The sequence below is a fragment of the Ambystoma mexicanum genome, chromosome 5q (assembly GCF_040938575.1).
Source record: "Ambystoma mexicanum isolate Mex_15411 chromosome 5q, UKY_AmexF1_1, whole genome shotgun sequence".
Classification (NCBI taxonomy): Eukaryota; Metazoa; Chordata; class Amphibia; order Caudata; family Ambystomatidae; genus Ambystoma; species Ambystoma mexicanum.
This window is the reverse complement of record NC_090933.1, coordinates 548,542,459-548,568,063: the sequence shown is the minus strand read 5'-3', so window position 1 is coordinate 548,568,063 and position 25,605 is coordinate 548,542,459. Positions and strand designations below refer to the sequence as shown.

The following is a 25,605-nucleotide window of genomic DNA, read 5'->3' as shown; positions in this document are numbered from 1 at the left end:
GCTTTGGTCTTCTTTTACGTGTACAAAATGTACATGGAGTTCTCAGTGCTTTTGATTCCTCCATATGCCTACTTAAGGAAAATGGGATTCTCAGTGCTTTGTCTTTCACCTCCGCCCACGAAATGCATGTGTGTTTTTCATTGTTTTGGCCTTCTATTCTCACTTTTAAAGGCACATGGAGTTCCCAGTGTGTGGCCTTCTTCTCCACCTACTGGATGTACCTGCTGTTCTCAGTGTTTTGACCTTCACTTCTGCCTACTAAATGTACAAGGGGTTCTAAGTGTTTTACCTTCTCCTATGCCTACTAAATGCATGTGAGATTTTCAGTACTTTGGCCTTCTGCTGTGCCTACAAAATTCACATTGGGTTGTCAATTGTTTTGCCTTCTCCCATGCCTTCAGAATTCACGTGGGGTTCTAAGTTATGTGGCTCTCCATGCCTCTGCTTAGCAATCATAGTTTGGGGTTGGGACTGTAGCATCTGCAATGAATTGCTGCCAACCTCATTGTCCCTGGCATCCGTTGAGACTTTAATCGCAAAAAATGTATTTCTTTAGAAGAAGTGCCTCGAAATTTATTTAGCAAAAAATTAACCTGACAATTAACCAATTTATATCGGTGAAATATGCACGATTCCAGTATTGCATCCCTTTACATCGTACTTGTCCACAGTACTATATGATTACATTTTAAAATTCCTGTGTAGAACTCTGATAGCGCCCTATCTATGTTTGAGATACATAAATAATAGCATTAATGAATAGATGTACAGACCATCTGTTTCTCCTGAGTAAGACATCCTATACAATAAAAAGCAAGGTTTATATTTGTCCGATGCAGTCATGCACAGTAGAGACTGACCGTCTCCCCTGTTTTCACCGATAGATGGAGCTGTTGCCTAAGGAAATATATAGGGGTCCGACTGTATGAATGAAAACCTACTGTATTTTCTGTATACCATCGCCTGTTGTCACAGCTAGAGGGAAGTGTTCCATTAGGATATATAGTGGTCCTACTGTGTTAATGAAAACCTACAAAATATGTGTTTCCTACTAACATGAATTACAATAAATTACAATCAAATATACCGCATAACATATTAATATTCTGAAAACGTCTTTCTTTGCGCACTTTGGCACGTGTACAGTGGGCCTTCACACTAGTTTGTTATAATACATAATAAGGAAACCAAAACTTACCGGTGGGGCAACAAACTTGTAGAGAGAGGATCCTCTCAGTGCCAAAAACTTTGGTGTGTACATTCTGTCCTGGAGGGAGTCCTGCTCCCGTTCTTCTACCCAGCCCATGTAGACTATCTGGAAAAGAAATGCAAAGAGTTCAGAAATTCAGACCTGTAATTCTGACACGGACTACAATATTTTAAACTTTTCTTAGCATTAAACACATACTTTTTTATTTGTATGTATTATAAGGTCTGTGGTAGCGGCCGTGTAATTATGGTGAAGATGCTCAACCCATAGCAAGAGCACTTTTTATAGCCGATTATAACTTTTGCACCATTTGACAAATCCTCACCAAACTTTGTAAAACTAGTATATGGCCACCTCCAAATGATTATGCAAAGTTTGATGTGTTTTCATCAAGGGAGGGCAAAGTTATAGGGGGGTCCCAAAACTTTTGAAACCCTCCTAAACATAATCAAATTTGTTTTTGATCATTCCTGTAGCCCAAACTGGTGGACAGATTTGCCCCAAACTTGCATAAGGAGTGGCAGGTTGGTCCCAAATGCATGCTTTTGAAAATTTGGTGTAAATCTATCCAGTATGTGTTCTTAAAATTGCCAAATAAGTAGACCAAACAAAATTGGTGATATCTGGGTCTGGTCCGCTGACTAATTTCCTGATGTGGTGTCTGTGTACACCTTTGGACAAATCAAAGAGCTGCGTAACATTCGCGAACAGCAAGCGCACATGCTGATTGGTCAATTAAAAACTGAGGTGTGTCAACACTTTTGAAACGGACGCCATGTTGGATTCAAGGACTCCGCCCATAGTCTACAAACATTGCAGTATAAACATATTAAAAAACACAAGATTGCATTTGTCAAACTAATTAAACAATCTCTGGGGAGGTAAAGGATGATGAAGATGGGATGGGAAAATCTGGTGTTTTTTTCTTCCACGAAGTTCAAGAACATCTTCAGTTGTTCGTGGGCATTGTTGGGATGTTCGCGAACTTGACAAAAGTTAAAGGACATCCATGCATATTTCTGTTTTTGGATCGTGTATGACTTTAGCACCACTCAATGAAACTGCATGAAACTTTTTAATATCATTTTAGATGTGACCCCAAATAGTTCTGCAAAGTTTGGTGCTGTTTCCAAGAGGGGGCAACATTAGAGTGGGGTCCCAAAATATTTGAAAGGCTTATAAATTTGATGCTGTTTGACGAATCTACACAAATGTTTGCAAAATGATGGTAGACCCAAATATGACGGTTTTTGCAAAGTTTTGTGGGATTTGCTCAAGAGGTGGCAAAAGTAAAGGGGGAGTCTCAATGTTTTTAGATGGGTTACAACTTTGGTGCTATTTGACGAATTAAGATTATAGACCCAACCTTCAATGTTGTGCAAGGTTTGAATGGATTTTGTCAAGTGGGGGCTAAGGCATATGACTATTGGTTGTACGCGCATTTTGACACTTTTCAAAAAATAAAACATGCTCAGATTTGCAGCAAACTCGTGCACAGAGCATTGTCAAGGACCCCAAAGCATGGTTTTGAAAATGTGTCTGTGTTTATTTTTTGAAAAGTATTATAATGTAGGTACATAAAATAGTGATCCTGGTAATGGCCTGGACAATCTGGCTACTGCTCATGACCACGAAGGACTGGCAAAGGGGTTAAAGTGGGCATGGCCACCAGGGACCGGCTATGCAGTAAACTTTTCTCAAAATCGCGAAAGGTTTGAAAAGGGGAAATAAGTTCTGCTTGTGGCTACAGCCTGAAGTGCTGGGTGGGATTGCAGCAGACTTGCAGGAGGAGCATCAGAAAGGACCTCAAACCATGGTTTTGCAAATCTGTTCTGTGTTTTATTTTTCCCAAAGTGTCAAAATGTAAGTACAAAAAATAGTAATGTAACTTTGGTGCCTGGACAGTGAGCCTGGCCCTCGGAAAGGACAAATGCCTACTTTGATTTATTTATTGGGGCACGTAGCATTGCCAAAGCCCTACGTTTAAATGGGAAAATAAATTCTCCTTGCGGCTACATCCTGAAGTACTGAACTGGATTACAAAAAACCTTAGTGCGGAGAATTACCAAGGACCTGAAAACATGCTTTTGCAAATCTGTCCTGTGTTTTACTTTTTCAAAAGTGTCAAAATGTAAGTACAAAAAATATGATTCCAACATTGCTGCCTGGGAAGTGGGCCTTTCCCTCGACAAGGACAAATGTCCACTCTTATTTGCTTATTGGGGTATTTAGTACCGCCAAAGCCCATGCCCTATGGATTTTGCAGATTGGCCATGGCTGTAACCATGAGCACTGATCATTGGTCACATTATGAGGCTATAGTGGACACTGAACTAGGATGCAGGGTAGGTGCAGTGGATAACGGGGGGGGGGGTTGATGGAGCTGGGGTCATGTGTGAGCCTCATGCCCTATCCTATTCAACCATGACTTGCATCCCCGGCATGAGCTACTGATAATGACACACATCAGTATGTGTTGCAAAAAATATGTTTGTTGAATGACATTTATATAGTTCTTTCATATATGCACAAAAAGGACTGGGAGCCCCTCTACCGAGAACGAGCACCGCCAAATAACCCATTCTATGGGAAGGTGCCCACTCGGGAGGGTCTACAACCAAGTTTTAGCTTCCAAAGGTGCCCCGATAAGGCACCTTCCAATAGAACAGGTTATTTGGCTATGTTCGTTCTCAGTAGATCTGCTCCCAGAACTATTTTCTTCGTTCATATATGTTAAATAAGGAATTATTAATAACATATATGCAATGATGTAATGGTATCCCTACATATTATCCCCACCAAAAATATTGCCGTATATATGGTCGTCTGGAACGCCATAGGTGATTTTTTCAGCAGGGATAATTTGAGGGAGCGGAGGTTGTGGGGTGTCCAACCCCCATATAAAAATAATGCAGAGGTTGCAGGGTGGTCTCCCGCAGGGTCTATGCCTCAATATCAGCACAAAAATATGGCAGTATTTTTGTATCGCAATATTTCGGTGGGGATATTAACACATGGAACCCATGTAACATTATGAAACATTTTCACTCATAAAAACCTACGAAATTCACTGAAAAAACATTGTTGAAGGGACGTTATGATTAAGATGCAGTAAAAAACCCTATAAAATTCACTGAGAAAACGTTGTTCAAGAGACGTTATGGTTAAGATACACTCATAAAACCATATGAAATTGGGTGTAAAAACTTTGTTAAAGTGATGTTATGGTTAAGTTGCGCTAAAAAACCTATCATATTCAGGGAAAAACTGTATTAAAGGGAAGTTGCTGTTACAAGTAAAATAAAAAAATAAAAAGAAATTCACCAGTTATGGTAAGCTAAGTAAACACATATGATCTAAGTACGGTGAATACAGCAATCAAATATTACATAAAGAGACACAATAAATGCAGTATGGATCATAGAACTAAAGTATTCTTAAGATGGTATGTTTAGATAGTAAAATGATGATGCATTTCTTAAGAATGTGATATGTTTTGACTTATCTGCTTGGGACCTGCTTCTTGTTCTATGTATGCGCATTACGACCCCAGGGTAAACCGTAGGAAAAAGAACTTTGGAATAAAGTGCAATGTCAAGCTCTACTTGCACAGTACATTTTTAGTATGTGTATCATGGTTTTAATTTTAGTATAACAACATGAAGTCTTTAGCTTAAAATTAATAGTCACTGGAAAAATTAAAACACACCATATATGTGATGTCGAAGTTCACAATAACAGGGGGAATGTCTCCCTTCCCCTGGCCTTTCTCAGGCTCTTTATTGAAGTTCACAATACTAGGGGGAATGTCTCCCTTACTCTGGGCTCTCAAGTGTTTCACAGTTCTACAAAACCAGGGGAATGACTCCCTTAATCTACTCTCTCTATTCCAACTTGGTTCCAAGTTTTGCGGGTGCGGATCTCAGACCCTTATGGTCTGCTGTCTTGATTCTGCTGCCCTATTTCATCACTAACCTGCCAGATATTGTGACAAAGAAGAGGACCTAAGTTACTCTTCAGACGTGGGTGTGGGTCCCAGACTCTGGTAGACCTGGTTTACTATTCTGCCAAGTACTGTTACTTAGAAGATGACTGATGGTGATGATATTTTGTGGGTGAGGGTCCCAGACCCCAGCTTTGTTACTTTCAAACCTTGTTATAGCCCCACCAGCATCCCGGCAAACCTGGGGCTTGCCGATGGTCTCCGGTTGGTCTTGGGCTGGTCTGTATTCTCTTTTGTGCTTCAGGCAGCTTCCCTTGCCTTTTCGGATACTGCATTGGCTCTTCAGCATTTATTTTATAGCCCCACCAAGCATTCCAGCAACACTGGTCTGTGGTTTGTTGATACTCTCAAGTTGGTCTTGGACTGATATGTGTACCCTTTTGGGCTTCTTTCAACTTGCCTTGACTTTTTGGATGCTTCAGTGGCTCTGCAACGTTTGGTGACTACCAGCTTGCTTGCGCATCTTCACCTGCTGGCACGGTTCCTAGGTATCTCCCGTGTGGACCTTTGCAGTTTTGCTTGACCAGATGGTCCTTTCATGCTGGACCATTCGAGGAGTTCTCTGTCTGCCCGGTAGGCTTCTCTGCAAGTCCTTCGGTATGGCGGTGGCTCGAGCATTGTCCACACTCTCGATTCCTCTCAGAAGGACTGCTCGCTCTCTTCTGTTTTGAATGTGACTTGACCAATAGGAATTTGGGAACCACTAGAATGTTCACTAGTGGTTCCAGGAGTGCTCTTCATGCTTCTGAATTGTTTCCTCATTTCAGTACCTGGCTTGTAGTCCTCCCTTGGGTAGACTAGACTCTTCCTCGTTTCAGTACTTATGATTTTGGCTACATGACACATGTACAAGGGGTGACAAGGTAAGGGTGGTGTAGGTGAGGAGGATTGGAGTGGAGTATACCGCGTTCTCCCTGGATAGTCATTCCTACTCCCACAGGGTGGATCCATCCCCATGAGATCCTCCTGTTGAGTAGCACACCCAGGGGGACAATCAAGTAGCAGCCTCACCTCCCCTCGCTCATAGGAAGGGGCTCCCCATTGGGGAGAAGTGAAAACATCTCGGGATTCGTCACAGAGGATTAAATCTAGATGCTCAAACCCACTAAGAGCAGCAGAAAGCATTTTTTTTGTTTACTTGGGAAAATATGCAAATCCGAGTAGAGGTATAAAAACCAGGACAATACACTTGAATATGTGCAGGAGACTGGTTTCTATAGAAAATAATGTCTGCATTAAACAATTATTTAAGCAACAACATTACATAAAGAAGATTCCAGAAGTTCTGTTTTTATCTTTTTAATAATATATTCAAATGAGTTGTGAGGGAAGGAGGTGACTTCATTCTGTGAGTGAATTTTGGGAGATGTGAAATATATTGTATTGCAGTTCTTCTGGGCAAAGAATGGGCTGAGATAAATGGAGTTAAGTGTAAACCCTAATGAACAGACTCTGCTTTCCAGACGAAAAGAATTATCTTGTTTATGAGTGAGTCCTCGTTTGTCGATCATCGGATCTGGGCAAAGAAACTATAATCTAATTTTTGTTCAACATGTTCCTTAAACGATTTATATAATGCCAGATTATTGTTTTATGTAATTTGTGCACATTTTTATTAACATATTAATCTTTTCAAACCCAAACTTTAACAAATAATTCTATTAACTATAGAAGGGGAGATTTTTGGCCAAGTGCTTAAATCACGTACTCGGTGCACATCCCGGTTTCAGCACTTAAGCAAAGTGTGTGATTCTGGGCAACTCATTTATTCTTGCTGAACCTTATCTGCAAAAATGGGGAGTCCTGAGAAAATAAATCCTTCCTAACAATGGACCAGATTTAAGAAGTCATTTTCCAATCTCCTAGCGCTGTAAATGAAGAGTTAAAACCATGTGTAAAAAATGTACACATGTTTTTATTACTTAAGACTTACATGCCCACCACCCCATCTGCTCCACCTTTATAAAACATCTTCCTATCTGTCAGCATCTGATTATGGTGATGGCTGATATGCATTAGATTCCTATGTGCATTTAGCAACTGGTAAATGTTGGCTGATTCTATAGGAATGAATGGCAATTCCTCATGTGATGCACCTCCACGTCAGGAAGCATTTATGATTGCACTACAAAGTTAAGAGAATGCACTGAAACTCGGGTCTGCCTGTATTTTCCATACATCTGTGCTTCGTGGTGCAAGCAATCGAACCTGTATGGGGGCACTGGTAACACACCATTGTTAGAGTGAGTGGACTTCTATCTGCACATGAAAGCGGGAATAAAATGACCCCCTTCCAACCAAGAGCCAAGTGCGGTATGTTGTCTTCAGCACAATCTGCAGAGCTACTTTTGGATGGTTAGGTTTGAAGCCAAGTTACACATCCAATAGTCTGTTGATCAACTCATTGGGATGATCCAAGCTATGTCTTTAAGCACCCACATTTAGCCATGGATCATAGATATTCACATAGTATCAGTTGTCTTTCTGACCCTCCTTTCCTTTAAAGCCTGTCTTCTTTTATACATCCCAATGCTGGTGCCAAAACAGGGCAAAAATAAGACATCTTTGAGAAGTGACTGCATTAGGCTAACAGAATCAAATTTCAAGCATTATACTGAGCTTTTGGTTGGAAGGACAAATCACTTACTTCTCTGTAATCTTCTTTCTGATTGATGTTCCTCGTGTGGATTCCTCGTCTACATTATCCCAATCACAGCACAGCTGTTCTTCTAAAACGCCAGAGGGTGCAGTGTGGCTCTGCTCCGTCTGAGGCCTCTAAGCTCCCCACACCGTACATGAAATTGGGGCCAGTACATATAGAGGTGCTGCACCCCATGGCCTCAGTTCAACCCTTTTTACCTAGCACTCTGACGATGAGTGACCGCGGAACTGATGGTGTACTAGCTATACACCAAGAGGGACAGGTAGGGAGAATGTTGAGGAATCTGTGGTAGGATCATCCAACAGAATGAACATTACCAAGAGTTGTGTAATTTGTTTTTCTAATGGATCCCTTTGTGCCATGAATTTCTCATGTATGATAGACTCCCAAAGCAGTAGGAACAATCTGGGGGAGAGAGAAGAGCAAGGACACTACTTAGACTAGAAAACTCTGTAGGGCTGCTCAACCAAAGCAGATGTCTTGGCCTGAAAGGGAATCCAAGCAGTAAAGCATTAGCAAATGTGTGCAGAGGTATCCACTTTGCCACCAGGCAGATGTCCAGGACAGGGGTCCCCCTCTGAAAGGCAGAGGTGGCCGCCGCTCCTCTCATAAGATGGGCTTTGGGTTGCTTTTGTGTACCAGATGAAAGAAAGTAAATGAGAACAATACAAATGGCATGCAAATAATTGTTTTCCTACCTCTTTCTTTTCCTATGCCCCTTGAATAAGAAGCCGATCTTATCCCAATAGCGCAAAATAGAGCCGCATGTCAGAAAGCAATCTGGCTTGTTTTGCGCAGAGACATTATGATTAAGAAAAGTGCAATCTGAAAGGCGTAAATTGAGAAGTAAATGTATATAAAATGCTTCAAAAGAAACTATGGATCTGGCAAGATGAGTTCGATGATTTCATATACTCACACATAGCTAGCTATGCTAGTGTGTACACAGGGTGCATACTGGAGATGCATGCTGTAGTAGAAGATGAATATGCAAACTAGAACTTAATATTCTATAATGGATATATATTACGGACATCTGCTATATTAGCACTTACGACACGTTAAATTGACTTACTAATGAACATTATTCCAGCTGTGTAGCTTGTTGAATATGTTACACATTTCTGGACCTTGTGTAGAACACCAAAAAAATGGGTTGAAGGAACATGGGCGCCTTACATTTAAATCATGGTTCCTGAACAATTTGGAATGAGTTATTTATTTTGTTTGTAACGAAATGGAAATTAGAAGAATACGGACTTTCAGTGCCATGTTAGGGACTGGCAGAAAAGAAATTGTCGAAGCAATAGCGCCATGTTTCAGAGGAATAGGGACTCATTTCAAATGTCAGCCCTCGGTAACTATTTTAATTTGATCTCCTCAAATCCATTACTTGATCAGTGAATGATAGAGAAGACTGTGGGCGTCTCGCAGCCTTTTCGGCTCTAGCTTCAGAGAGGAAGTGCCATACTTATTTTTTGGACGTCAGGGGGGAACTCTGGGGAGGCAGTTTGAGTTCCTCCATCAGATTCTGCCAGAAAAGCAATTGCCAGTGTGCTGGCGCACGCCCCAAGAAGCTAATAAACTATCCACATAAAGCAACCTCGGGCCGGCAGGCCCGTGATTTATTATCTGTTATGCCAAACTGAAAGCACGTTATTTTAGACCAACAAAAACAAAAGAGAGATCCACAGGCCACCGAACGAAAAACGTGATATAAAGGGAAAATAGTTCCAACGGCTCTCCTCCCTATGCTGAAGCAGATTGTGATTGACAGGCCCTCCACTCCAGGGGTGGGCAACACACAAGTGAACTTCAAGACAATTTCTATATCTGATGCACCCGAAAAACAAAGGAAAGTCATACAAACAAGAGTCATGATTGAAAAGGCAGTCACCTAATTCCAGCGTTTATTCGACCAGTCTTTGCATCATTTGATGTGTGGTTTAGTGAATCGCCTTCAATGAAAGAGTATTTGGCCAGGTGGTGAGGTGGCCGAGTGCTCCACCTTTTGAATCCGCAATCCCGGACCACCTGCGGCATCATTAAAGAAACCTGGCACCAGTGCAACTGCAATTTTGCATGGGGCAGGTAGTTTGGTGGTGATGGTTTGACAGTGCACATGTTGCTGTGGAGGTGTGAACGGTTTTAGTTCTCAGTTTGATGCAGCTGTATTCGCTGTTAGTCTTTAGCAGTCTTTAGCAGAGTGTTACAAACAGTACAAAAACATTTTAAAATCATCAAAAGTGCAACCAATCCAAATCAAACTGTTAAATATATAATACATCGAAAAATTGCTAGCTACAAAACAATTTTAATCAATGTTAAAATCAAAATGCAATTGATCGGTTACAAATCTAGAAATAAGATACATTTACATCAACTGTCGATCTGCAAAAGGCCAAGGCCTGAGCTGTAGAGCAAACATTAAAAAGCTAAAACATCAGGATTACATACTTGACCCTCGTAGCTCTATAGCCCCGTAAAACAATCAAATGTGTAGAATCGTCTCCTCTTCTATACCACACACCGGACAGATGGGAGAATTAGAAACAGACCAACTGCTTTTAAACCCTGCTACGCCCAGAGTATTCGTCCTAAACTGGAGGAAAAGAGAACAGGCTAAAGGGAGAGCAATCATATCAAGGTATGGTTCAAAACCACAAGTTTGCATGCTCAGTGGGTACACCGAGCCTGTGCTAAATTGGGTTCAGTCCTCCTGCAGCCCTTGCAATGATAGCTGTTTCACAGCTTTGCACACTTTCAGTTTGCTTCCCTTATCAATAGTAGTCTGGTTGTTCCACAAATCCTCCAAATCAAGGGTCAACAGGCACCTCTTAACATGTCTTACACATGGGAGTATCCTCTCTCAGTGGCCAAGACATGCAAAATCGCCTCCTTAAACCCAGACAATACGGGGGTTGCCCAGGTTCTTACCCAGAGCAGCACTCGCCGAAGCAGGACCAAATCCAATATTGGACACACTCCACACTCCAAATGAAGGTGAGCATTTTGAAAGTTGCCAGGCAACCACAGCAGCATTTTCAAGAATGTGTTCTCAATCACTGACAAGGAGTTACCGTTTGAATAACCACTAATTTCAGCTCCAATAATAGAAGATGAAATGGCTTGTGCGTTCTAAATCTACAAAGACAGGGTTTGGAACCATTACCATGTCTAGCCGCAAATTTCCTGACTCCCCCAACTGTTTTTCTCCAGGGAGACGCATGCTTCTGTCAGTTGATCTTGGAATCGAATCCCCAGATTATCAGAGTGTCTAATCTGCTCCAATCTTTAGCCTCTGACAATCACAATCATTCAAGAAGTTGGCAAATGCTTTGGTCTATAAACCATTACCTTTGTCTTACTTGTATTTAACACAAGCCCCAATTGATCGCACTTGGCAGTAAAGCAGCCCAAAGTATATTTCTATCCCATATGGTTGGTGGCAAGCAGCACAGCATCGTCTGCAAATACCACCCTTGGTATCTGCCCATGCCTAACATAGGAGGATCAAAACAATTCAGAGTAAGATCCTCGATAACCTCATTAATATAAATGGTGAAGCGGGGCAAGCACACATCCATGCCTCACTCCTCTTGCAACATCAAACTCATCCGTCTCACACCCTAGACCTCAACGTACAGCTGCCCTGTTATCCATATTCAGCGAACAATAGACAGCAGGTAATCCGGAATACATTACTTCCTAAGTATCTGATAATACATTTTGGGGGACACTATCCAACGTGGTGTTAAGGTCTACAAATACCGCATAGCCATTTACCTTTTTTCAGGGCAATGTATCATTGCAAAATTAGGAAGAAGCAAAAGCTCTGATCGATAGTGCTCATAGTGTTCATTACCAGTTGAAACCCCATTTGAAAATGTCTAATTAACCCATTGGAGTCAACCCATAGTTGCAGATGGATATGAATGACTTTGTCAACACGTTTGCCTGCTGTATCCAATAGGCATATTGCGTGGTCATTTTTTTGTAAATATCTGTGCCCATTTTCTTATAAATTGGAACAATAACCACCCGGCGCCATGAAGAGGGAATAACACTAGAACTTATCACAGCATTAAAAAGTTTATACAAAACTGCAACGTACATTAGAGGCTCATCCTTATAAATATCCACAGGGACATGATCTGGGCCAGTGGCTTTGTGAGACCATAGGGAATCCCTAATTTCAACTAGAGTAAGAATACTATTCCCTGGATTTAGTACCTTGCCAGATTCAATAGGTGTTATCTTTGGGGCATTATACAGCCCGCTAAAATTCTACTCCCAAAAGTGTGGTGCTATGCTACATTTCATTGCCTCGTCCTCATTCACTTGCTTCCCCGACACCAGTTTCCAATGTCAAAGAATCACCCCCTTTCACTGCACTCAATAGGTTACCCAGTGAGCATTCACAAAGGACCTTTTCTTTTTCCTAATCATCAATCTTTATCTTGCAAGAAATACCCGTAACCGCTGCCCATATACGGATCTTCCATCCACAAGGCAAGCCATTATTTCTCTTTTAGAAGCCCTGCTTATCATACCACCCCTCTCTTTGGATTGCTGAGTTTCCAACTTTACCAGACTTACGAGTCAGGAACGGAGAGAATCAACCAGCTGTTCAATGTACTTAATAGGAGCACATCAGGGCTTGAGGCATCATACATATTTTCATGAAGAGCGGTACTATAGATTTGTTGTTTTATCTCTGGGAGATCAATGTTGGCCCATTTAACAATGTGATGAGCATGGCCTGTGGATTCCAGTGCTGATATCTTACACTTCAAAAACCCCTGAACCTTTTGAGAGGTGAAAGCAAGAGGTCTATGATCACTGTCCTGGCAATCAAGGACTTCACAAGTTTTCACTAGGCCCCAGTACATGGCAAGTTTAATATATAATTGATAAGAGATTAACCATTATGACCACGATAAATGTTATTTGCTGGCAAATCAGGAGTTATACACCCATTGCAAGCCCTTAAATCTAAGTCATACAAGAATCTAGCTGTATCAACACCATCATTGGGAGTTCTACACGGGTTATCAGCCTTGAGGGTGTGGGATGTATTTACCCATGCATCCGAGCCCTACCTCAAAACTGTGCAGTACTGACATGGAAAACCTCATGATGGCCAGAGCTTCCCAGAAAATGCACAGGGAAATGCATGAAGAATAGGCTGCCACTCATTTTTGCCGATGTTATGGGCACAGAAGGACACTGCCTAAAACCACCATTGGACTACCCGCACAGTAGTCTGAAACCATTGGGAATGGCAATGCTGATTGCCAAAAGCAAACCCATAACTGTTGGGAATTCATTTCTTAAATCTCAAAAATGGGTGCAGTACCAGTACTCACCACTATCCAAAAGCCGGCAGTTTAAAACCACCCTGTGTTTCTCTGAAGGCAGGCTCAAACTGTCTATTTTAAACATTGCAACACATCTAAAAACTCACTGGACACCAGCAGACATTTGGTAGAATGGAGTTTTGTGTGCCTACAAAATCTGGGAAATGAAGAGCCCAGAACAATGCTTATAACAAAACTGGCTGAGCTATGGAGTCAGCAGTTTAAGTTGCACTGGATTTAAAGACACTAAAATCGAAAATGTTTAAAGTGACTGAGTGACCTACTTTTGAGTGTCACATAGGTTGCAATTGTTTAAATGTCATAGTTTTAAACTTAGAATCAGCCTTCTAGCTGCATATGTAAAAATGTTTAGTTTTATTTGAATGCAGGAACTGGGGAACAAAAAGTGACATTTTATCTGAAACCTGGCTTAAGGAACTGAATTCTGCCTGGCAACTACCCCCATCAGGAGTGAAACTTGAGTCACAGCTGTGTTCCCAGGCCTAGCTGCCCTTTTGCTGCTCACACTAAGGATATGCCATCTATCTGATAATTGAATTACCTGTGCTCTGCAGGAAAGTGAACAAAGCCCTGTCCTGGCTCAGGCAAAGGTTTTATTGGCAGGAGTCGTAAATGGTCGTAAAAAGTGGCTTCCTCCTGAGGAAAGGGGAGGGGCACTGCCTGTGAGAGCAAGCTGGCTTGGCAGAACTGGAAAAACCAGTATTCAACCTTGTGCTGAGGGTAAACCACACCCCTTTGGAGCCAGAACATAACTCTAAAAAGATGAATAACTCATAGAGCGGACATGTGAAAATTTTATAAATGATACCATAATTCTTGTGATTTTTCTGCCCACATTTTAAGAGGTTTTTAGAACCGGTGGTATGTACAGGGGGGTGTCAGCGGAAAAGTGGATATTACTCTAAATGTGTGCATGTTAAAAATCTGAAACTTCATCAGTTAATGTCCCTACTCCCTGCGCACATGTATGTAAAGTTGGGTCCATGTCAGAAATTGAAAAATCAGTTAAAAAGTCAATTATGTACCATCTCTGAATGCAAGCTCCTAGAAAGAGCAGATTTGGACAGAGACATGGCTAAATTCAGCCACACCATGCATATGTAATTTCAAGCAACTGTGTAACTGTGAAATATGTCTTTTATTATCAAATATAGAATGTGTGCAATCTGACAGAGGAGTATCCTATCTGCAAGCCATAAAATGACATCCCTCTGACTCACAGTTCATTCCCCAATCAAATGATAAATGGAAGTTTGACCAATTAGAAGCTGAGAGAGAGGTAGGGTCAGTGATGCTAGAACACACCCACATTCTAAACACATAAAAGCAGACAGACAGGACAGATAGGGACTTTTTCAATTCCATCTGCAGCGGGACGCTCTGCCGGAAAAATCCATGCTTTACCTCCATCAAGCCTCCAGAGAGCCAAACTAGAGACTTCAATCTATCCAGAACTAGAGACCCAGACCAGAGAACCAGAGAGAGCTGACCCAGATCACTGTGAAGTGCAGAGACCAGAGGCGAATTTAAAACCCTGACCAGATCCGTGATGAGGCCCATTTCACTCAAGAATATAGTGTGAGTACCTAGAAAACTGTGCAGAACCAATCTCTTAGTTAAAATCATATAATTCAATCCATTTTTAATCTAAGTAGAACTGCAGTTTAGCAATTGTGTTATCCCGCCATCATTTTTAAAGCTGAAAAAGTGTGCGTTTAAAATTTGCAAAAAAACCAAAAACGACCTCTAGTAAATCGGTCATAACTCCGCAACCGTTTGGGCTAGAGACTTGCAATAACTTTCATTTGGAAGCTGAGATCCTAGGCTTTCCTAGGACCCCAAAACGATAGAGATAGTCCTTGCGGTTCCTCTGTAATAGCGCTCGGCGCATCCGCGAATTTTGCCGCGATTTGCAAATTTCTTCACGTGTAAAAAGCTGCTGCTGCTTGCCTTCCATTGCCAGAAATTCGTTTAACCTGCTAACTATCCCTGAATCATTGCAAGAGTGAGCCTGAGCTAATATTAACTAGATATCACTCACCCTGAACCTCTGAAAGGGAATTAAACGCATTTTTTAGCATATTTTTTAATTCATTGCCAGCACATATCAAAGCAATTTGGGCCTGTGTTTTCAAACTTCTGTAGTCTAAGCTTGCTGGGGTGAACTGAATCACATTTTATTGCATTTCTGAGAACTGTGTGTTTTCCTTCCATTTCCTTGCCTTGCATCAAGGGGGGGAGGGGATTGCCAGAGAAAAGTGATTACATTGTTTTGTTGAAATCATATTGAGTATCTCTATACTGCATTTCATTCATTCAACCTTGCATCCATTTGAACTCTATAAAGCATTTTGTACCACCTTCTTCTTTTGTTCCTATTTACCAGTGTGCTACCTTATCCATTTCATCTCAACTCCTTAGTAATTATAAAGAAGTGTGCTAGTGCCAGATTCTCTGTTGTTAATCTGTATCATATCAGATTAAGTGTGATATTCAATTATTAATTTATTATAAAGTGTCATATATATATCTATTGTTTAAATTATCAAATAAACCCTTTTAACTTGCAAAACAGAACTACTTCTTGGCTCAGTGGGGTCAGGGGGATTCCAAGAGAGGGGTGTTATATAGGGGTAGTCATCCAGAACGCATGAACTGGACCTAAAGATATATCAATAAGGGTTTTCATTCAGTATTCTAGACTAGGCGTTAACTTAGCTGTAGTGCTGAATTGAATCCTCTTACAAATTGGGGGCTCGAGCCGAGACGTTGGGTTAGAATACCACTTGTGCAGCTTAATACAGTGTGCTAACTGACGGGATACATACATCCGGTCGGATCACCACGCTGCATTACGCTGTGAAGCATTCCTCAAAAGGGACACTCCAAGAAAAGTTCTGTTCTGCAAAAATAAAATACTAACTTCTGTAAATCAGGACAGAGATCAATCTCTAGAATGACGACCTTAGTAGACATGAAAATAGCCAGAGAGCACCTCTTGCATAAGCTATTTGTGAGAGGTGAATGGACTGAACAGGGCCAGGATGCGTGGTTGCAGGCCATCACACAACAGGTCACTGAAACAGGGTCAGATATATATAGAGATCAGGGTCCCTTACATGTGGCCCTGAGTGAACTATATATGGCTCCTAAAGCCAAAGAGGAACACAATAAGATTGCCAGGATAGCAGCATACCTGTACCTATACGTGGGAGACATGCAGGATAGATGTGCTGAAAGCCAAAAACTGGCAAATAGGCAACAGATGGCATTACAGAAGGCCCAATCTGATCTGGACTCTTCTGAGCAGAGGCTGCAGAGGAGCCAGGAGTCAGAAAATGACAGCAGACGGTACATCACTAAAATAAAGGAGGATATGGATATACTGCAACAGGAAAAGGCTGACCAGAATACCAGATTTCTGGCCCTGCAGAAGGAGCACCAAGACAGTTTGGACTCCTTACTGCAGAGCCAGAAAAAGCTGGAGCAACAATTAGACTTTAACAGGGCATGCACGGAGCAGGTAGCCACCCTGCAAAGTCATCTAGATAGAGTGAAGGTAGAGAGCAATAAACTGATTCTGAAAGACCTGGATACCCAGGCAGAGTTTGATAAGGAGCGCCAAAAAGCTGGTGCCCTTCAACTGCAGAGGGACGACCTGGCGGCACAAATGCAGGCTCTTAGTCAGGAAAGAGACGCCTTAGGCCAGAAGTCTGCCATTTAAAAAGAAAAATGGAAGAAAATCACCTGGCCCGCCAGGGACTGGGTGACCTCCAAAAAGAACACCAGAACTTGGTAGAGCACACCAGAAGGGTGGACGATGCTCTAGCAAGAAAGGAGCAGGCCAATAGGGACACAGCTCAGGAGGTAACCCTCCTGCAGCAAAGACTGGCCCAGTTCTCCAGGACCACCCAGGAAGCACAGAGGGAAAATGAGGCCCTCTGTCAACACAATGATAGGCTCCAACAACAGGTAGCGATGCAGGAGAGACTGATAGAGTCGAGTAAGGCCTTAACAGAGGAACTGAAAGCACAAATGCAGGCTCTTGCATTGCAACAGGGAGCAGGGGCGGATAGAGATGAGGTCCGCTGGGAAAGAGAGACTCCTGACCATAACCGCAGGAGCCCTAACACCAGGGGCCTTCATCTTCCCCAGTCCCTGGACTCTACCACCCCCGTGTCCCCTGGCGCACATGAGCACAGGGCCACAGGGATGGCAGATTACTATCCAGCTAAGAGTATGGGGCTCATAGGCCAGTACCACTCAGGAATGGAGGGGTGGGCATCCGGGTATGGGCACCCAAGTACAGTACAGTTCAATGGGGAACCCCAGGAGAGTAGGCCCATTAAGGGCATCCTGAAAACCTCTGCCCAGTTAGGTCAGTGGAGGGGGTACCCATCAAATCCTGGCAGCAAGGAGGAATCTGAAGACTCCTCTGAACTGCGCAGGACACAGGAGACCAGGTCCCCACGTTCTGCCAGCCATTCCCAGGCTCGCAGAATCCGGGAAAACCTGGAAGAACAGACGGGAACCTCTGGGAGCAGTGCCTCTGAGTCCGAGGAAGAATGGACAAGGGTTACCCGAACCAAAAAGGCCAATAAGGCAAAAAGGGCCTTGCTTAAGGACCCCTTAAAGCAGATTAAGGCGATCAGGAGCGTCATCACGCCTTACCATAAGAACGCTAAGTATTCTGTTTGGGAGCACTTAGAGTTGTTTGAACAAATGATGGAGACTTTCCATTTGAAGGACAGCCAAAGCTGCATTCAATATGTAAAGTGGACCTTCTCCCTGGAATACTCCAGTTTCTTTGCGGGGCTGGAGGACCAAAATCATTTAAGATGGTCCACCTATAAGGCGGCCATCTTGAAACATTTTTCTGTTCACAGAAATCCTCAAGAGGCTCGCAAGGCAGCCTACAATTTGCAATGTGGGGAGGATCAGGCCCCACAAGAATTTGTGCAGGAGTTAAAGCGGGCTTTTGCACAGACCACAAGAAGGGTGCGCACGGATAGCAGGGAATTTATAAATACGTTTTTCCATGCCTTGCTCAAATATATCATGACCCAGCTCGTGAGGGATTTTCACGAGAAAAGATCTTTAGACTGGGTCATTGAACAGGCTACCCGGATCTATGAGGTGCAGAAACCGGTAGATAGCAAAAGTAATGCCCAGAAAAACCCCAAAGCCAACACCACCCCTGCTGCTGCCAAGGTGGCAGAGGTAAAGGTCACCCCCGTTTTAGATTTGGAGATGGGGGGGCCTAAAAACCTACCTGCACCTAATAATGCTAGGCCCAGAAGGTCCTCGGGCCAGTCACAGACAGGGAGCCAGGGAGGCAGCCCCACAAATGGGGTCCCTCGCTCTCCTGATTATGTAAGTCCCCGTTACAAGGGAAATCGACCCATCCTGGGTTATGTGTGGACTCCTCCAGCCCAAGGGGGGGGATCCAGCCAAGCACCTAACCCAGGGAACTTCCCTCCAAACTTCCCACAGGAGGGCAGAAATTTACCAAACCCTGGGCAGAACTTTTTCCCCAGATATCCACCCGACTTTCAGCCCCAAAACCATCCATCCTTCTTTCCCCAATTCCCTGAGCCCAGACCACTGAATCCGGGAGAGGGGAGGCCAAGGGTGGAGGGGTACCCAAATCTTCCCAACCCGGGGTATTACCAGAGGAGGGACAGCTACCCTTCCCGGGATCAGCCCAGGGGAGAAAACAGGGCCCCGTATCAGCCTGAGCGGGTTTCCCAGTTAGAGCGCCAGGTTCAAAACATGGCGCGGGACCTGGGTCACATACTGAGGGCTCAGCAGAACCCTCAGATGGGCGTGCCGGCGCAGAACGCACCCAACTCTGGACCTGGTGCTCCAGAACAATGACGGGGGCAGCACCCCGATAACTCACCGGTTCCCAGGGAGGAGGCACAAAGGGAAGGGGGGTGTAAAGCCTTGGAGGAAGCTTCCTTCCTCACTTGTAAACAGCCCCTGGAAACCCAGGAACCGGAAACAAAATCTCTTGCCCCTGAAAGTCTGCCTCCTAAGGAGCAGAGGGGGGGTGGGAGAAACAAAAGACCCAAACAGACTCAGTTTTAGGAGGAGGTACAGATCTTCCAATTTGAGGGAGAGGGATCCTCAGAGGATCCTGGGAAAAGGATCTTCTCCTTCAGAGAGGGGGGAACTCCTCCCAAAGAAAAATGGGTCCCTAGGGATGCAAATCCAGACTGGGGAGATGTGGAGACTGAGCTACCGCCGCCCACTATCTCATCCCAGAACAAACAGCAAGAAAATCCCCGGGTTCAAACCCATACTGGGGACTGCCTCCAAAAAGGGGGGGGCGGCCCAGAACTGGAACCAGGGGAACCCACAATGGCTCTGATCTCCAGTTGCCAAATTTTTCTTTCAGATTCCCAAGACTCTCCACAGAATTCTGCCCAAATCTCTTCGCTAGCAATGTCCAAAACCAGAAAGTTAGCCCACCAGTTGTCCAAAAATGTACATTACCTGTGCCCCCTTGAGGAGAAGGAGGGAAGATATTATGCCCCGGTACAAGTACAGGGGCAGGGTACAATCTCGGCACTGGTGGACACTGGATCTCAAGCTACCCTTCTGTCCAGAAGGGCCTTTGACGAACTGAATGCAGGAAGGGGAGAGAATTACCAAATTCCTCTCACCTCTCTTCCTGGACAACTACAGAACTTTGACGGGAAGGAAATTCCCGTCGAGGGGACGGCAGATTTGGACATTAAAATTGGGCGACATAAGTTGAAACACCCGGTCATAGTTGTGACCCCGGAGGGCACCCCTTGTTTACTAGGGAATGACCTCCTGAGAAGGTTGTCACCCCTAACTGATTGCGTAAACAAGGTCCTCTGGACCCAGACTAGCCGACCCATAAAATTAAAACAGAGTGTCAACCATGTTAGTTTAAACGGCACCTGCCACATGGTTGAACAAAAATCTGACCAAGTAGAATTTCACTTCCAGAACCACCAAATTCCAGACGTGACAGTCATAGCAGTAGGACAACAGACTGGTGATGGGGGGTCCTCTCTATTTCTGAAAATCAACCTTCCTTCCAGTCTAAAGTGGTATTCCACGCTGGAAGGAAACACTTTGAAATTCTATACCAATCCACAATCTGAAACTCCCACTCCTATAGTCCAGAAAGATGTGAAATCAGCTCAGAGCCTGGCTGATATTCAGCAAATTGGAGAGCAGTTGTTCATCCCTGTTCAGTTAAATGATGGGAAGGACTCTGTTCCCGCTCGAGTGTGTGTGAACAACGGTAAGAGCTTCATCAGCGAAGCCATGTTTCGCCAACTCCCAAAAGATCCAGCCATTCCCACCTTCAAACTGATAGACAAATGGGAAATGGACCTGGAAGCACCTAATTCCAAACATCTCCTGCCAAGCAGGTGTATGCTCAAAATCTCCATTGGCAACAAGAGCATAGTCCACAATTGTTGGGTCGTGCGAGACGTCCCTGCCGCCTTTTACTTAGGCAGTGACATTCTCAATCGCTTTGCCATTAGTTTGGACCTAATAAACTTCAAAGCTTGGTCCCGATTAGCGGATAATCCCATGGGCTTTGATGATCCAGAAAAAGCATTTAGGTCAGCTCAATTGCTACCTTATGCAGTTGAAATTCAGGTTAAAGAGGAAGTCACCATCCCAGAAAGGACCCGACAATTCTCCCTGGAAGTGAAAGTTAAAAGGGGACAAGAATTGAAAAACCCTGATGCTTACATACATCTAAATGCTTCTCTCCAACAGCAAGGGTTGGGGGTAAACCCAACTCCATTAGTCAACATAGAACATGACACCATTCCAATAGAGGTGGATAACAGCGACTTAAAGAGTATTACTCTAGCCGCAGGCACCATCATTGGAATGGCGGTTGATGACCGACATTTCTCCATTGATCTTAGAAATGAACTGTTAGGACCAATCCCCAAGGACTGTTTTGACAGTGACAGTGATGACAACGCAACACCAGACAGGATTTTTACCCGGCATGGGGGGAACTTCCTGGTGTACACTTCCTGCCCCTATGGTAAGGAAGATGTGACGTGTGACTTCAGGAGGGATGAGGTGATTTTCCAGGTCCATGAGGGCTGCCTTTCCCACCTGAAGCCTCCGGTCCAAATCAGCACTCTGACCAGGGACTTCTCCACCCAGCTGGAGGAGGCCGCGGAGATAGCCAAACCAGAAGTCTTTCCAGGCTTCAGGCAGATGGTGGAAGAGAGAGTCAACCTAGCTGATGCCTGTGTGACTCTGGAACAGAAGCAAAAGTTGAAACAAGTTTTCTTGGATTTCCAAGATCTCTTTGCGGTAGACTCATATGACTGTGGTCGCACTGACATCCACACAACAACAATCCCCACGGACCCTGGCATGACTCCTGTATTTGTGAAGCAATATCGTTTGCCTCTCGCATCAATGGAGTCCCTTACTGAAATAATTAAGAACCTTGAGTCCCAGGGAATAATCCGTCCAGTCCACAGCACCTTCAATAATCCGGTGCTGGGGATATTGAAGCCAAACGGCCAGTGGAGACTCTGCGCCGACCTCAGGGAGCTCAACAAACGGGTCCATACTTCCCGATGGCCTCTGCCCTACATTGACCAAGGGCTAGCCCAGATCCAGGGGTCACAGGTATTCACTGCAATAGACCTGACCAATGGATACTGGACTGTGCCTGTCAGTAGGGAGGACCAATACAAACTGGCTTTTACCTTTGGGGGCCAGCAATACACATGGACCCGGACTCCCTTCGGATACCTCAACTCCGGCAATGAATTCAACATTTTTCTACACAAGGCCATGCCCGACTTGGGTGCAAGGGGTAACCTGGCTTATGTAGATGATGTCCTCATCAAAAGTTCATCTGTGGAGGAACATATAGCGGAGATCCGTTATGTTCTGACACAGTTGAGGGCCGCCGGAGCAAAACTTTCCTTTCAGAAAGCACAGTGGTGTAGAACCCGTGTTAATTTCTTGGGGCATGAGATTACTCCTCAGGGTCTCTGTCCCCAGGAAAAGAAAGTGGAAGCACTTCAGAAACTGAAAGACCCCACAACTCTGCGGGAACTAAGGAGCCTCCTTGGACTGACTAATTACAGCAGAAAGTTCATTGAGGGCTACGCAGAGATCACCAGACCCCTGATTCATCTCCTGAAGGGGGGGTCAAGTGGGAATGGGGTCCAGAACAATCCGAGGCAGTAAAACAACTCAAAAGAAGCCTCTCACAAGCGCCCTGCCTAGCTTACCCTGTCAGAAACAAGGAGTTCTTCCTGGAGACAGGGTTCTCTAATACGTGCTTGACGGCCGTATTATACCAAAAGCATGACAAGGTCAATAAAGTTATCTCCTATGCGAGCAAAACTTTATCCTCTGTGGAGGAAAAATTCAACGATTGTGAGAAGGCACTCCTGGCAACGGTGTGGGCATTGAAGAATTACCGCCCGTTTATCCAGGGGGAACACATCATAGTGGAGACTCCACACCAGCCTCTGCAATATCTCCAAAGTGACAGAATCCGAGCCGGAAATGTGAGTAATTCCCGAATTACTTCCTGGATTCTGTCAATGCAAGGCTTTCCTGTGGAGGTCAGATATGGCCAAAACAAGAAGAGTCCCCTCGCGCAAGGTCTGGCTGACTTGCATGATTGTGCCAGAGAAAACTGTCACGAGGACGAAAGTCTAAAAATAAAGGACAACATGGAGGCATACCTTAATTCCCCCCACAAAGTCTTTGAAGAAGACAAGTGTGAGGGAATGCCCACTGTGTATGTGGATGGATGCTCTTACCATGTTGACAACAACGGGGAGAAAGAACTGGTGGCCGGCGTAGGGAATGCATGGGTGAATGAGTCCCCAGAACCCTCCGCTGGATACAAAATTGGTCCCCGAAGTAGTCAGGTGGCAGAATTGATGGCTGTGCATCAGGCCATCCTCACTGCTGTCCAGCATCAACTCCACGAACTGGTCATAATCACAGATTCGGATTATGTACGGAACGGGTTCGTGGAGCACCTGGTTAATTGGAAAACCAGAGGCATGTTATGTGCTAACAACAAACCCTTGAAACATGGGAAGTTGATCCAAAACATTGATGATCTGGTCACATCGAATGGGATGACCATCTACTGGAAAAAGATTAAGGGTCATTCCAAAGTAGAGGGACCAGACAAAACTGGAAATGACTTAGCCGATCAGCTGGCCAAAACCGGAGCCATCCAAGGGGATCTAATTGAGATTTAGTCCCTGTTGGGGGAAATCCAGGTCACTGCCATCACTAGGTCCCAGACAAATGCTCACAATGACCTTTCAATTGCACAATGGAGTAAGGAGACCCCTGATGCTGATTTGATTACTGCTCAGAAGGGGGATCCAATAATTGGTAAATTTTACCAGCACCTTGAGGACCCTGAGAACTTTCCCCTGACGGATACCGATTACATTGGGAAAGAGGACCTAAGAGTGTTGATGAAATGTCCAAAAATGTTCCGAATCCAAGACGGTTTGTTGGTAAGGAAATCCAAAGCTGGCCACGACCAGTGGGTGGTTCCTACCTCATTCCGAAGCCTGATGTTAAGTCACGCCCATGATGCGGCCACCGCCGGTCATAGGGGGTTTCACACAACATTGGAAATTTTAAGAGAGGTTGCATACTGGCCACACATGGGCCAGGACCTCAACCAATATTTGAAGGGTTGTCTTGTGTGTGCACAATTTCAGCCGACATCCCTCACACACCGGGCGCCTTTACAAAAGAGGGGGATGACCCTGCCATGGTCAGATTTACAAATCGACTTTGTAGGCCCTGTGATTCGCTCGGCTAGGGGGAATAAGTACATGTTGACTGTGACATGCTTGTTTACCAAGTGGGTGGAATGTCTCCCAGCCCCAAACTGCAAGGCAGAAACTGCAGCTGCCTTGATGATTAACCACATCTTTTCCCGTTTTGGTCTACCTCAAAGGATTGAGTCAGACAGAGGTAGCCACTTCACCAGTGAAGTAATGACAAAGATGTGGGAGATACTGGGGGTCAAGAGAAAGCTGCATATTGCTTATAGACCAGCTTCTTCTGGGGCAGTAGAGAGATATAACCGGACAATTGTGAGCATATTAAAGAAGTTTGTGGCAGATTCTGGGCCAAGTTGGGATATCCGATTACCTCTGGTCCTAATGGCCATCAGATCTACCCCTTCATCTGCAACCAAAATGTCACCATTTGAGTTGATGACTGGACGCAAGATGGTGCTTCCTCAGCATTTGCTCTATAGGACCCAAGAGCAGACACTGATAAATGCCTCCACTACTCATGAGTATGTGGAGAATTTAAGGAAACACCTTCAACATGCTTTTGCTTATGCTCAGCAGAATCTAGAAAGATCAGCTGAGAGCATGAAGACCCACTATGACCTGAAAACTTCCAGGAAGGAATATCAGGTGGGAGACCGGGTCTATCTATACAACTTCCAAAGGAACCAGGCCAAGCAGCGAAAATTTTTGCCTACATGGAAGGGACCCTTTGAGATCATCGACAAGATCTCCCCTGTGGCCTACAAAATCCACATCCCCAAAGGTCCTTTGGCAGAGGGGGAAGACAAGTGGGTCCACATAAACCAGTTGAAATGTTGCCATCCCAGGCACACTCTGCAACAACTGGAGGAATCCTCTGGAATCCTAGCGGGTACGGTATCAGACTAATTCAGTTCCAATCATAAAACATACCACATCTAGTTCCTAAAATATTGTGATTTGTATGAAACTGTCTTAGTTATACTGTTTTTTTTTCAAAATAAGAATGTAATGTTTCGTTATGATGAAATGCATATGCTGTCCCACCATCTCAACAGTGGTGGAAAAACGTCTATGAGTAGGTATTGCCGCTCTTCCTTTGTCATCCTAGGAGAAAGAAAACCTGAAGACGGGCCAAGGAGGACGATCCGGAGACCGGGAACGAAGATCCAATGGGCCCAGTGGACCGCCCAATATTCCCATCAGGACCGGCGAGGAGAACCGATCGATCAGTACCGGATGGAGAAGAAGATGCTGAACTGTGCCATCTATTGGAAGAAGATGAGGAAACATCCCAGGTCTTGCGAGTCCCATTAGTGAAATAGAATGGCCATCGCAAGAGGGGGGCTTGTGGGATGTATTTACCCATGCATCCGAGCCCTACCTCAAAACTGTGCAGTACTGACATGGAAAACCTCATGATGGCCAGAGCTTCCCAGAAAATGCACAGGGAAATGCATGAAGAATAGGCTGCCACTCATTTTTGCCGATGTTATGGGCACAGAAGGACACTGCCTAAAACCACCATTGGACTACCCGCACAGTAG

General features: G+C 44.3%; 1 protein-coding gene across 2 annotated transcripts in view; it reads right to left on the bottom strand.

Annotated features, from left to right (window-relative positions):
- Positions 1-25,605, bottom strand: part of SNTG1 (syntrophin gamma 1) — a 2,735,678-nt gene that overhangs the window by 643,641 nt on the left and 2,066,432 nt on the right. For both annotated transcript variants that reach the window (XM_069621032.1, XM_069621033.1), the window contains one exon: positions 1,199-1,315. In XM_069621032.1, the coding sequence (XP_069477133.1) occupies positions 1,199-1,315 (117 nt within the window). The remainder of the gene's footprint in view (positions 1-1,198; positions 1,316-25,605) is intronic.